The sequence below is a fragment of the Miniopterus natalensis genome, chromosome 2 (assembly GCF_054644295.1).
Source record: "Miniopterus natalensis isolate mMinNat1 chromosome 2, mMinNat1.hap1, whole genome shotgun sequence".
Taxonomy (NCBI): Eukaryota; Metazoa; Chordata; class Mammalia; order Chiroptera; family Miniopteridae; genus Miniopterus; species Miniopterus natalensis.
This window is the reverse complement of record NC_142082.1, coordinates 52,240,676-52,254,778: the sequence shown is the minus strand read 5'-3', so window position 1 is coordinate 52,254,778 and position 14,103 is coordinate 52,240,676. Positions and strand designations below refer to the sequence as shown.

Genomic DNA, 14,103 nt, shown 5'->3' with positions numbered 1-14,103 from the left:
TGGCAGTAACCTTAAGTGGCCTGTTCATATGTTAGAGCCTTAAATGGGGAATTGTCTGCTTAAAATTCTTACTGTCTCCCCTCTCTGTCCTTTGTCAGGGTATAGCAGTTTTCTCCATAGGATGTTTCAGTAAATATCTCTTTACACAGATCCAGGCCATTTCATGAATGCATTTAAGGAGAGTCATGCCCTCTGCTATTTATCTTTGTAATGAAATTTGAGGAATTTAAGGATGGTATTGGAATTAATTCTATACATATAGAGTTGGTATTTCAAGTTTATGTCTTAATCTGTTTTTATTACTCTTAGTAGAATAGATTGCCCATAGGTTTTTTAATAGAAAATATGTTAGAAATTTAGCTTCTAACTTTTATTATCCACAAAATGGTTATATTACAGAAAACACTCATTGTATTTTGTTTCTGTTTCTATTTTTTCATACTGAAATGATTAACCTCTCTCTTTGTAACATAGAACCTCATGGAATTTCTTACGTGGAACAACTTTTGATATGTGCATATCCTTCAATTATAACATTAGTTGCATATTAATTAATCTGATACTGAATTTGACTTGTGTATTATCCCTGACTAAAAGAAAATTAATACCCAAATCTGTCTTTCAGGCAGTAACAGCGAAGAATTTTGAAACAAAGGATTTTCGAGCCTCTCTAGAGAATGGTGTTCTGTTGTGTGAGTAAGTACTTAAAGCATTTACAAATAATTTAAAAGCAAAGGTGTGTGTGTGTGTTATGAAGTATCTTTACTTCCCTCTCCATGGCTACCATAGTCACAGATATATTTTCTTGGTAGCAAGTGAGATTTGATCCCTGCAAATTGACACCCCACAGTGCCAGACAGTAGGAAGGGATTATCAGTCTCTGTATCTAAAGATAGCATTGGTGAAATATATATTATTTTAAATTAATAAACAAGAAAGATTCTATTAATGCTTGATGGGCCAGAAGGGGTGAGTGGTTGAGGAGGAAGCCTTATTACATTGCACCAGCTGCCACCTACTCTGATTATTTTAATGTATGGAATTGCCTGCATTAGAAGTTCATATAAAATGTTTTCCTTTTATCAATAAATAGTGACGATTGTAGAACAAATTTAGGCAGTAGCACATTTTCCTTTTAAGTTGTAAGTGGAGTCATTACTTTACCACAATCAGCTTGACTCATGGGCCATTCATTTAATTAATATATTATTGAGAATCACATCCCAGGCTTTGGTTATCTTTAAGTAAAATAGTCTTGTGCCCTGATTGATGGTGTGAGTCCTACACTGTATGTTTAGTGTAATGGCTTGTTCTTCAGTGGGTGTGTAGTGCAGCTAGCTGGGTGTGTGACCTTTGGGGTGAGGGGCAGGAGGCCTGAGGGAAGTAAGGATGAAGGTGTGCGGGTACAGGTTGCAAAAGTGAGCCAATAAATTATAAGAATGTACTTGGGTACGCACTCACATTTTTGAAAGCACTTAAGAATTGCAATCGAGACACTTACTGCCTAGGTATTTATGAAATCTGTCCACTGGTAAGCACTGAGAGTGCATGCGCTTGTACTTAGATGGTGTTGCTTATCCTTCTAAAGGAAGGTTGTTTGCAGCAAAGAGGAGTCAAAGGGCATAGGTTTCATTCATTGTTCCATTACTTTTGGACATTTGAGCAAGTGACTTAGCATCTGAGCCTTATTTTCTCACCTGTGAAGTGGAGGTCAGTGTATCTAATCTGCCTACTTCACAGGGTTGCAAAATTCCATAAGACATAGGGAACTTAATAGGTTTTTATAAACTATCAAGCTTTGTGGAAATACAGGTTGTTGACGGGAAGATGGCTGTGTAGATAATAAGCTCACCTCATCGGCTCTGTTGATAGGTGTTTAAACTTCTTTAGAGCAATATTATTAAGTTGAGCTACATTGAGTTGTTGCTACTCAACCATCTGTGACCTACAGAAATGTCAGTTTCATGTGGTTCCAGCTACTATGTTGTAGGACAGGCATATGAAGAAGGGCCACAGGAAAGTTTCAGGGATGTATCTTAACCTCTTCTGACGTCACATTCCGAATTGTTGTTGCCAAATAGTGTTTAAACTACTTTTAGTGGGTGATATGGTCAGCCCAATTGGTCGCTGATAGGAAATTAGTTTGTCTTGATTTGAAAAGTGTTTGATTTAAATGTGTTCTGTTGTGTTCAGAAGATAGAGGGACAAAAATGATTGTTAGACACATGTGATCTGAAAACTACTTTGCTATTAGTATAGATCAAGTGATTTTCAACCTTTTTCATCTCATGACACATATAAACTAATTACTAAAATTCTGCATCATACCAAAAATATATGTTTTGTCAGTTTGACAAAAAAAAGGTATTATTTTGATTCATTTGCACCAAATGGCTATTGTGTTGGCTCTTGTCATTTTTTAAATTTGACAATGTAAAGGAAAGAGGTTAGGGCCCCTGACTAGAGTCAGGTATTGCGTGAGTTAAAACTGCTGTGGCACATCTGTTGAAAATTGCTGGTTTAGACTATTTAGTGGTTTACAGCTAAATAACTTTTTTTTTTAATTAAAAAAAATGTCTTTATTGGTTTCAGAGAGAGGAAAGGAGAGGGAGATAGACAGATTGAAACATCAATGATGAGAGAGTCATTGATCAGCTCCCTCCTGCACACCCCCTGCTGGGGGTCGAGCCTGCAACCCAGGCTTATGCCCTGACTGGGAATCAAACAGCAGTCTCCTGGATTGTAGGTTGATGTTCAACTGCTGAGCCATGCTGGCCAGGCTACAGCCAAATAACTTTGACGTCAATTGTAAGCCCCACACGTCAGGATAAAAGTTAGGTAGGTATATGTAGGAAGTATGCCCATGAGGCGTGGAATTGTTTTCAGACATACGAGAGCTTATAGCCCCACAGGTAATCTTTTCAAAGAGGTCACTTTGTGGTTATTTACTTCCAGTGATAACTATTACTCAAAACATTTTTTAGGGAATTTCCCCCTTTTGGGGCATTACTTCCATAACTAGGTCATTAAACATACTTGATAGTGACACTTGTGTTTTTTTTTTAATTGAAAATGCAATTTATGCACCAGCCTGGGGTCTGAGTGACTTGAGGTGATTTCTGAAAACTGTATCCAGTCTGTTACCAGTGAGAATATCCAGAGTTGATGAAAAGCTGTTTTGACCACAAGCAATTCTGTTAGAATAAATATATAAGTTCTACCTTAATGATCATAGCAAACATTTAGATGAATGTTTAGAGATATATTGGTTTTTGACCTGGAGAGCACTATGCTAAGTGAATTAAGCCAGTCATAGAATGACAAGTGCGATATGATTTCACTCATATGTGGAATCTAATGAACAAAATGAACTAACAAGCAAAACAGACAGACTCATAGATAGAGAGCAGACTGACAGCTGGGGGTGGGTGGGTTGGGGGGCTGGGGGTGGTGGTGGAGGGAATAAGCTAAAAAGAGGAAAAAAAAGAAAAAAGAAAAAAAACTCATGTGCCCAGACAACAGTGTGGTGATTGCCCGGGGTAGTTTGGGGGGGGGAGGTGGAAGAAGGTATGGGGGGATATAAGGTGATGGAAGGAGACTTGACTTGGCGTGGTGAACACACAATACAGTATACAGATGATGTGTTGTGGAACTGTGCACCTGAAACGTGTTTTGTTAACCAGTGTCACCCCAATAAATTCAATAAAAATGAAAAAAAAAAGTCACATTAATTCACAACTTCCAAAATCTCATTCTAAGATTGTTTCCTAATTGAAATCATACCAATTTGGGGTGTGGTGCATTATAAGTCTAATCAGTCTGTTTCGTACCTAGTATTTTTTAAGTGAATGTTCCCCAAAAGTAACATAAGTGAACATTAAACTGTAGTGATTGGCAATTATAGTTTCTGTGGGACACCAAAGCACTGCATGATGTTTATATGAAATAACCTTTCTCTTAGTTATGAATCACGTTTATAGACATTGGTTAATGAAGGCATGTTCATCTAAAAGGCATAGTGTTGGAAAAAAAAAATCCGGGTAACTATATTCTGTATAAATCTGAGACTGAAGAAAGCCTACCTGCCTGGTCTGTTAGCAGGAATCCCTGTTTGAGCACAGCTACCAGAGTTGTAACGCCTATGAGGGAAGCAAAATCAGTAGTTCAGAAGCCTGGTTTTTTCTTTTTTTTTTTTTTTAAATCCTTATCTGAGGATATTTTGTCCATTGCTTTTCAGAGAGAGTGGGAGGGAGGGAGAGAGAGAGAGAGAAACATCCATGTGAGAGAGACACACTGATTGGTGGCCTCTGGCACGCTCCCCGACTAAGGCCAGGGTTAGAGCCTGCAACCGGCGTACATGCCCTTGGCCAGAATCAAACCCGGGACCCTTCAGCTCACGGGCCGATGCTGTAACCACTGAGCCAAACTGCCCAGGGCCAGAAGCCTGGTATTAAAAGCCCAGACTTTTAAATTAATGGTAAATATTGTAAACTGTATGTCTTTGAGATTATTTTACCCCTAAGAGATCTCAAGTTTTAGCTGAAATATGATTAGGATATTTTAAAATTCTGAATTAACTTTCTTATAGAAAAAGGCTGACGTTGGTTTGGTTCAATGCCAGAAAAATTACCAATTCTTGTGAAATATAGGGTTTGCTTGTTGCCTATTAAAAATCTCTAGGAATCTAAGTTCATTATCACCATTAAAGTGTTTTATTATTATTTTATTGAGTTGTTTCAGCAGTCTTTTATCCTTTATTAGTAGTTTATCCCTCTTGAACTGATATTCTGAAATGTCAAAGTAAAGAGTTGGGAGAAGTGAGTTTATTACAGCTTTCACCCAACTGGCAGTGTACTGACATTTCCTGTAGCCTAAATTACATAAACTTCACGTTGAGGTTTCAGACACGATACACATCTGAGTAATGAGGATATTATGTGCATTTATTGCCTTTTAATCTGATTGACTATTGAAGTAAGTGTCTTCTGTTAATCATTTCAGTATCATTTTGTTTGATTGACTATGGGATCTAATGAGTTGAGGGCTAAAGAATATTCTCCTGGTCCAAGTCTGTGGCAGTGATTCTTTTGCTGTAGACCTTAGACATGTCACCTCTCTTGACTTTCCTAAAAAGAGAGATGGGAACAAGATCTAAGTTTGGGATTTTTCTAATTAGTAAAAGGATTGACAAAAATCTATAAGTTGATTTTAGCCCCTGGTTATAATTTTCTATGAATTTTATTAATAGCATTCATTAGTATGTCTCCTATCTTCATTGTTTATTAGTGTTCATGAGGCCTACCTTAGTATATATTTAAAAGATATGCAATTTACTACTATATAAATATCCACAATCCTCTTTTGTACTGTGGTTCTAGCAGAATTCTCTCTCTTTGCTAAATATATTTAGTGGCATACCCAGCTAGTAATTTTACAGTTACTCATCTTATGATAGCAATCTTGAAAATATTCAAATGAAAACATTCTTTATTTTCCTTGTGAAGTAAGAAGATGTATTTGAAGGCAATCTTTTTGGGTGTGTCTCTGGTTAGTCAGGCTACACTTCCCATCCTTGGAATAATGCCACATCTTTGCTCTTTCCCAAGTCAGCTTTGCATCAGAAGTTTGTACCTCTTGAATTTGTGGTTCACATTATTGAGAAGACTCCTCTCACACTGTCACCAGACCTTCTTTTCCATGGCCGGCAGCTTGGAAAGAGTGGAGCAAGATGCTCCCCTATTGGTTTGAGAAATCCTGTTTGTATTTATATCTGCCATGTTATGACTACGCTATCTGCCTGAAAAGTACCATGATATTTTGTTAAAGATACATTCAGTAGAAGAAAAAAATGTTAAAAAAAACACTGCTATTAATTGACTATGGGACACACAGGTGATTGTTTTAAGATATCAGATAGAGAACTTTGTCACTTCTTATTTATGCCAAGAGAACTCTGTCCTTTGTTAGGCTGTAGTGATAGTGACATTTGTGGGCCCTCTTGGCTGCTATGCAGTGCTCCATGTGAAGCCCAGAAGCTCTCATGTAATGGCGAGGGCTTTTTCTTAGAGCTCTTTTTTTTAATTTCCTGAGGACAGTTACTTCGATACAACTCTGCAGCAATAAATATTGACCCTAATCCATATGACAGCCATTGAAATTTAAGTAATAAAAACTATTTTTCTTCACTTAAAAGAATATAAACTTCAAAGTTTCCATATTGTTTGATAACCTGGCAGTAGGTAAAAAAAGATACAAGGGTTCACATTCGTACAGATAATTTAAGAATTTAAACTGCTTTTTTTTCATGGCAGTATTTTATAGTTAACACCTGCATGCTTTCTTTTTCAGCTTCACGGTCAAACGCCCCCCCCCCCCCCTGAAATTTTATATCTATGTATAGCAAGAATATCATTCAAAAAAGATTAATATATCAAGTTGAAGGTGAGCTTGGAAAACTAATTTAAAAGTTCTCTTCTGTTCAGATAGTCACATTGTACAGGCTCATTGTGAATTTTGTAGAAGCCTTTTACATTGTGGCCTCAGACTTGAAGGTAGAAAGCTTACGTATGTTTTATGGACCTGCACGTACCATTTACAGCGCTTTCTCAGCCTAAATGTAAACTACTAAGAGGAGAACATACAAGATTTCAGTGATGGGGCCTCTGAGAAACAGATGAGAATAATGGTGCACTAAAAATAAAAGATAGTAATGGATGTGCTAAGTTTATGTGATGTAAACAATTTATATTAAAGTTGATAAGCAGGAGATTATTGAAGTAGGTTTTCGATGTAATGAAGGCTCTCATGTGAACATGTGGAAAGCAATGTGTTGGCCATGAAATGATGAAAGTATGGGAATTCTGGTCAGTGCAATGAGAAGTAAATTAAACAAGGGGAGTGAATATTATAAAAAGGACAAATATAATGTATCACATAAATTAAAAGTATAGTAATTGCCTTATACAAGAGACTTAGTCTCTAGAATTTTATATATTAACAGTAACCAGAAAATTAGCTGGATAAAAGAAATAGTGACAAAGTTTAGAACATTGTTTATTTTAGAGAAACATGCGAGACTTTTATTTTTATGTGTAGAAAAAATGATAATCTATAAGATTTAAGAAATGGAATAATAAACTACATTTCTGTATAAGGTAATAGAAGTAAAAATGAATTTATAGTTTTCATCTAATACCCATTTAAGTCTAGTTCGATTTTCTTTGAAAAAGAATTATTTTGACATTTATATAGAATAATAGACAAGTGAGAATAAGAAAAATTCTAAAAGTAAAAATTTTTGTGGAATGAGTCTAATCCAATATTAGGACACATGACAGAACATGACAAAGTGCAGTATTTAATAATTATGGCTTGCTTTATAAATGTGCATATGCGTGTGAGAGCAAGGTCCAGAAATACATTCTTTTACATAAAGATTTGTGATAAAAGATGAGAAAATGGAGAAGAGATGAAACATTCAGTTCATTGTAGTGGGATAGGGAATTGGGTAGGAATTAATATAAAACTCATTATGTACCAGAATACAGTCTAGATTACAATAATGAGCTGGAGAAAAACAGTTGAAGAGTTAAAAAAATCTCTGGAGGCAGCTTAAAATTCTAAGCTTTGAAGGAATAGGAAAAACAAATTTGAATATATATAACTAGATATTCTGACAAATAACATTCTTTTAAAAAAAAAAGTCTTTATTGATTTCAGAGAGAGGGAAGGAGAGAGATGGAAACATCAATGATGAGAGAGCCATTGACCGGCTGCCTCCTGCACGCCCCGACTGAGGATCGAGCCCGCAACCCGGGCATGTGCCCTAAACCGGAATCCACCCGCGATCTCCTGGATCCTAGGTGGATGCTCAGTAGCTGAGCCACGCTGCCCGGGCCTGGCAAATAACATTCTGGAGAAAGTATTTTAAGCAAAAATGACTTAAAGATCATACAGAGTTCAAATAAATCGGTAGGATACACATTTCAAAACCTAGTAGACAAGTGAGCAAAGGATATGACCAAATAAATGACAAGTGAAGAAATACTACTGGAAATAAATAGTAAATTCTTCACTTTCGTTAGTAAGAAATAATTATGCTAAAACCAGATACTATTTATTTTTATTAACTTTATTTTTCAACCACAGTTTTCCTTCAATACCATTTCACACCAGTTTCAGATGTACAGCAAAGTAGCTGGAAAACCATACACTCTTGTCCCCTCTCTGCCCTAAGCACCCGCCTGACCCCAGGCCCTGTTATCTCCGCATCCTGACTGTATTCTCCATGCTGCAGTCTACATCTCAGTGGCTAGTTTGCAACCTCCAATTTGTACTGCTTAATCCCTTTGCCTTTTTCACCCAGTCCCCTAACCCCCCTCCCCTCTGACAGCTGTTAGTCTGTTCTCTGCAGATACTATTTTTTAACTGAAACAAGTAAATAATTTAAAACTTGTTATAAAATGTTGGCTATATTGAGGCAAAATAGTCTGTAATACTCTCAAAATGACCAATTGAATATAAGCTCGTACAGCTCTGAAAAGCAACTTGGCAATACCTTGTAAATAATTCTGTGCTATTTTATTTATTAATATAAACAGATATTTATTTATTATAAAAATTATAATATTTTCCAATAATCATTCCTTTGAGAATCTAAGAAAAGACTACAAAAGGGGGGAAAAGATACGTATAAAGCATTTTCATGGAGGAAATATCTAAAATGCAATATGGAAAATTGGTGAAAATTTTTACATCCCTTAAGAGTGGTGGTTATAAAAGCTGCAGCACTGTGGAAGATCATGCAATAAGTAGGTGGCTAACAGGTAGAGGGAAACAGTGTCACTGCTATTTCATGCCACGAGGTAGGCAGAGGAATGCTGCCTGCGGGTGCAAAAGCAAGTCGATTCATATTGCCAAATTCCTTTCCAAAACAAGTACCAAGAGCTTAACACTGATGATTTTATCTCTAGAAATAAAATATAAGAAATGGTAAAAATAGTAAGTTGCATGGTGACAGATGAGTACTAGGATTACTGGGATGATCGCATTTAAGGTATAAAAATGTCAAATCACTAAATTGTACACCTGAAACTAATATAATTAATTAATATGATATTGTATACCAGCTATATTTAAGTAAAAATAACGAAATGGAAGGAGCATGGGTAAAGATGTCCATACAAACATGCATTGAAGCATTTTGACAGTGGCAAATATTGGAGAGAACCCAAGTCCAACTATAGGGAAAGGACAGAGAGGAATTTAGCGATGTCACTTCACAGGAGAGCCAGAATCAGGACAGGAGCCCGAGCCCTCTGCTAGGCGCCCTTTGTTATTGGTATGGTTTTGGGAGGGTTCTGGCTACTCAGGAGATCCATTAGTGCTCTGACTGTTGAGGTTGATTGGAATAGGAAACCTGCTGTCAGACCCTTAGGCTTGGCGGGACTCCCTGCAAGAGGGCTGCTTCAGGCATTACAGTGAGGCTAGGTAAGGAAGTCCTGGTATAATAAAACGATGACTATAAATTTTATTGGTACTGACTTGTTGCTGTTCCACACATTTCCCATTTTAGCATGCCTTGTTAACTGTGCGTTTGTGTGGTAGGTGATTCAGCAGTATTCAGAATTACTATCATGGGAATTCTACATATTGAACTTACATTAATTTTACTCCCTGTCTTTAAAAAATATCATAGCCCAGCTGGCGTGGCTCAGCGGCTGAGCACTGACCTGGCATCCAGGAGATCGCGGTTCAGTGCCTGGTCAGGGCACGTGCCTGGGCTGCGGGCTCGATCCCCGGTGGGGGTTGTGCGGGAGGCAGCCGATCAATGTTGATGTTTCTGTCTCTCTCCCTCTCCCTTCCTCTCTCTGAAATCAATAAAGATATATTTAAAAAAACTAAAAAATAAAATTATCATAAATGTTTATACTGACTGCTTTTACACTTTGAAATTTAAAATTAATCTGCTTATTACTTTATCCATGGAAATGTGATCACTACTCACTGTTATTTAAAAAAATATTACAGCTTATAAATTTAGATGGAGGTAATTAATTTAAAATCTTAGCAAGGAATTTAAGATAGTGTAACAGTTATAGAATATTTTAATATACATTCTGGGTTCATCCACAGAAGGGACTGTACTCAGTCACTAAAATTTATTCTACAGATGTATATTATTTCTGTGGACAATATAATAAAGTAAAAAGCAGCTTTATTAAAAAAAGAAAACCAGTCCAATTAATATATCTGATAGAGAGTTTACTCTCTTGATCAACATTTGGCAATTAGGAGAGAACACTGAAGTTTGACTATCTGCAAACAGAAAAATGAGAGGTGCCCTTGTTGGGAGAAGCAAAAAAACATTTCTAGTATTTGAATGAAACTAAAGGTAAAGTTTTTCTAAACTTATTTCTATAAAGAAGATAGAGGTTTTGAATTATTAACAGAAAAAATTTCTGCATTGAAAGTTAGACAGTGGATTTTAGCCAGTATTTTTAAAGCACCTACTATATGCCAGGTACCTTGCTCAGTGCTAGGAGATGCTGTTCAGATTGAGAAAATATTGTCGTGTGTGCTCAGCAGCCTCACCGGCTGCTCTGCGGCTGATTGCAGCACAGTGCTCTGTCTTTGTAAGCTTTCAAATGTTTGTTGAGCAAAGTTTGCGTCTAGAAGAAACTAGGCAAATGAGTAAATGTCAAATAACGGATACAACCAATATTGTTGCTCTTTAATTTGTAAGGAAATGTGTAATATCTTTATTATATCTTTAAAAATTTTTGGTTACTAATCAGAAAACTTTGACTACTTTGGGTGTATATATTTTTAAAAATGTAGTTGACAGATATTAGAAACGTATGTGTGATTGACTAACCAAAAAATTTTCAGTTGAAAAAATTCACTCTCAGTGCATTGATGTGCTCTTTGATGTCCGTTTCTCTGGTGCATTTGGAAAATCTTTGGAAACAGGAAGTCAAAATGTGTCCCTACGTTTTGTACCTCTGCCGGAAAGCTTCCTAATAAAGGGGGAAATGAGGTTCGGCATTTGGAACTAGTTTCTGGAGACTAACAGACGGAGCGTCCAATGCTGATTAAAACCTTCTATAACTGAGCTGGACATCATGTCGAGCTTCATGGACAATTTGCTGAGTCCCATCTCTGAGTTTTGTTTAAAGTCATGCTACAGTCGTTGGTGACAAGGTTTTGGAACAGAGCCCACTTGCTAGCGCGTTAGTACTGCAGACTACAGCTGGAGAGGGGAGCTGAAGGGAAGGGTTGCAGGCCTTGCTGCGAGAGCGCTCCTCTATGGGGGATACCAACGACTCGGTGTTTTCCGTTCTGGTTTTAATCTTACCAAAAGCAGACCTCTGAGGGCTGTGAAGCACATCGCCAGGTTTATGCCGTGGCCTGAGAGAAGGCTTGGTGGAGTGGCTGTATAATGCTACAGGGGGTTGGAGGATAGATATGGGGACGCAGGTAGAGGTAATGGTCCTTGCGCACAGAGGCATCTGGGAGGTTAGCAGGTTGTCTCATTCTCGAATAGAGCCAGTCATCTGAAATCAGTGCTGACTTCAGGAACATGTGTAACTGAAGAACGCTTATTATGCAAAGAAGTTTTATTTGCAAAAGAGAATAGTATTTCTCTTGCGTGACGTTTGTATTTTATTTGACATAAGACTATGCCCCATTCCTTTAGATATGTGTCACAGAAATTTAAATTTTATGAAACCTATTTTTCTCCTTAGAAGTCCTTCTTTTAATTGTTTATGAAAAGAATTACTCATGGTTCATAATTTGATGGGATGTTCAGTATCTGCCAAAACTGCATGTGCATTTCCTCCATACTCTAGTTCTTAGAATTGATACTGTTTTAATAGATGACAAATAAAATACCATTTTTTCTCTAGTCATACGACTTTTTAGAGGGTAGTTTGTGTGTTATCCAGAGTGTTGGTTTGTCCCTGTGTTTATTTCCATGTTTGTACCTGTACTAGGAGGCCCAGGAGTGGAGAAGGGCTCCGGTCCACTGTGCATGTTTTCTCTAAGCAATAGTTTTGGGAACTTCTGATGAGAGAGGAGTCAACTCATGATTGGGAGACAACATTTATCTGGCTGTTTCCTTTACCTCTATCCCTTACTTCCCTTAGCTGACTTAATTGAGAATAGGCTGTGTTATTATCCATCCCAGAAACTATATTTTAAAAAAATGCCCTTTATATTATTAACACTGTAATACAAAAATAATCAGTGAAGTAAACAGCTAAATTGAATGATCTGGACAAAGTCCCCAGTGACTCAAATGGGTGGAGGAGGAATGTATGACACTTCCTCTAACAAAGTCAACTCATGTCAGATTTTCCTGGCATTTTATAAGTTGCCCCAGCTCATATTGGTCTTTAACATTTACTATCAAGGAAAGGTTATGTTTTAAGATCCAAATTAACTATAGGAAAATCACTGCCCAGCTAGTGGTCAACTGCCACAAATTTCTTGATTTAGATTGTGCCAGAATAATGTTCCTATTAAGTAATGGTTTAGTTATTCTATGCATTGCAAGAATGCCACCTCTAATAGAATTTTAGAAATACCTGGTTAGTAGGGAACAACCACAAAATTAATTTGGAACTCTCATTTTGTATAAACCTGCTCAATTCTTTTCTAGCCCCTGAGCTAAGCATTAAAGAAAAATAAAGTGGCCATGAAGGGAGAAAACCTTCCTTCCTACATGGCTTTTAGTAACACAATAAGAAATCAGGAATCAGGGAGTGAACAGTTCTAGATGCTTAAAGTTGAGGAGAAAGTTTTATTCAGTTGTCTAAAGATCTCTGTGTAAAGAAACTATGAAAACAGAAAAACATCTTTTGTTCACTGGGCTAAGAATTCATAAACCACTGTTTTGTCATTTTGAATCCTGTCGAACAACATTCTAAAGGTTATTAAATTGAGACTTTTGTCTTTTTTATTTTTAGCATAGTCAAGTGTGTATATAAATCTCTGGAATGTTGAAGGAGTGACATTCCACAAGTGTCAGATTTTTTTTTCTTTTCTATCATCCATTGTGAAGAGACCAGTAAATTAAGAATGTTTGGTTCTTTCTCCTTTATTTGCTTTCCTAGTGGAGCTCTGTTACAGAATAAATAATTAAAAAAAATTTTTTTGGTGGCTGGATTATTGAATAGGAAAGTCACCGTGTCAACTTGTTTTCTGGCAACTTGACACAGTGACTTTGTTGACTGACTATTAATTAACCAAACTAGAATTAATATAAAAGCATTATTATAGTATTAAATTTCTGTGGCCTGGCACTGTATTAGTGAAGCACAAAAAAATAGAATTCACATGAACCTAGATTTAGAACCAAAAAGTGTACTGTAAGTTGTAGTCATCAAAGCTGTGTTCTTTTTTGGTGTTCTAGAGTGTGGAGACATAGATCTTTGTAGGTTGTCATAGCAACTTAAATTTGTTCAGTATTAGATTCTGAGGTAACTGTTAGCCTGTTTTTGGGAGCTCTGGTACATTTAATTTTTCATTCAGTCATTTTGCTATGGTAACAGAGCAATCAGTCAAGGACTTAAATGAGTTACCAATAAGAGCTAGTTGGCTATTAGGATGAGTTCCACTGCACCCTTTAAATATGGCAAAATAGACTATACAGCTTTGAAAGTATTTGTAAAAATAAGGATCGGTTTCCATTCGGACATTAAAATGTCCACATAAATATACATATACCTATATGTATATTGTATGTTGAACTCTAAAAAGAACCTATGAACATTATTAATTACTTGTAGCTGTATTAATTCATTTTTGTTTTTTATTCTCCATATAAAGGGGTAAATATGAATAAATAGTTCTATCAGTCTTCACATAAATAAAATAAGGATCAGTTTGAGAGAACAAAAATTAATGAAAATGATTAATAGAACCAAGTATTCTTAGGACCAAGTGAACTAAATTATAATGAAGAGATTCTTAAACTAGTAATTTTGCAACAAACAGATGTTACTTTTCTTTAATAGATGGGGAGCTCACTATTTTAAGGACCTGGCTTTGGATAGAGAAGTGTGTCTCTTAAGCTCTAAGAGGAGCGCTCACTGTTGT

The 14,103-nt window shown here is 36.5% G+C and overlaps 1 protein-coding gene across 3 annotated transcripts in view; it reads left to right on the top strand.

Annotated features, from left to right (window-relative positions):
* Positions 1 to 14,103, top strand: part of LMO7 (LIM domain 7) — a 203,096-nt gene that overhangs the window by 68,685 nt on the left and 120,308 nt on the right. For all 3 annotated transcript variants that reach the window (XM_087814294.1, XM_087814293.1, XM_087814292.1), the window contains exon 2: positions 626 to 696. In XM_087814294.1, the coding sequence (XP_087670420.1) occupies positions 626 to 696 (71 nt within the window). The remainder of the gene's footprint in view (positions 1 to 625; positions 697 to 14,103) is intronic.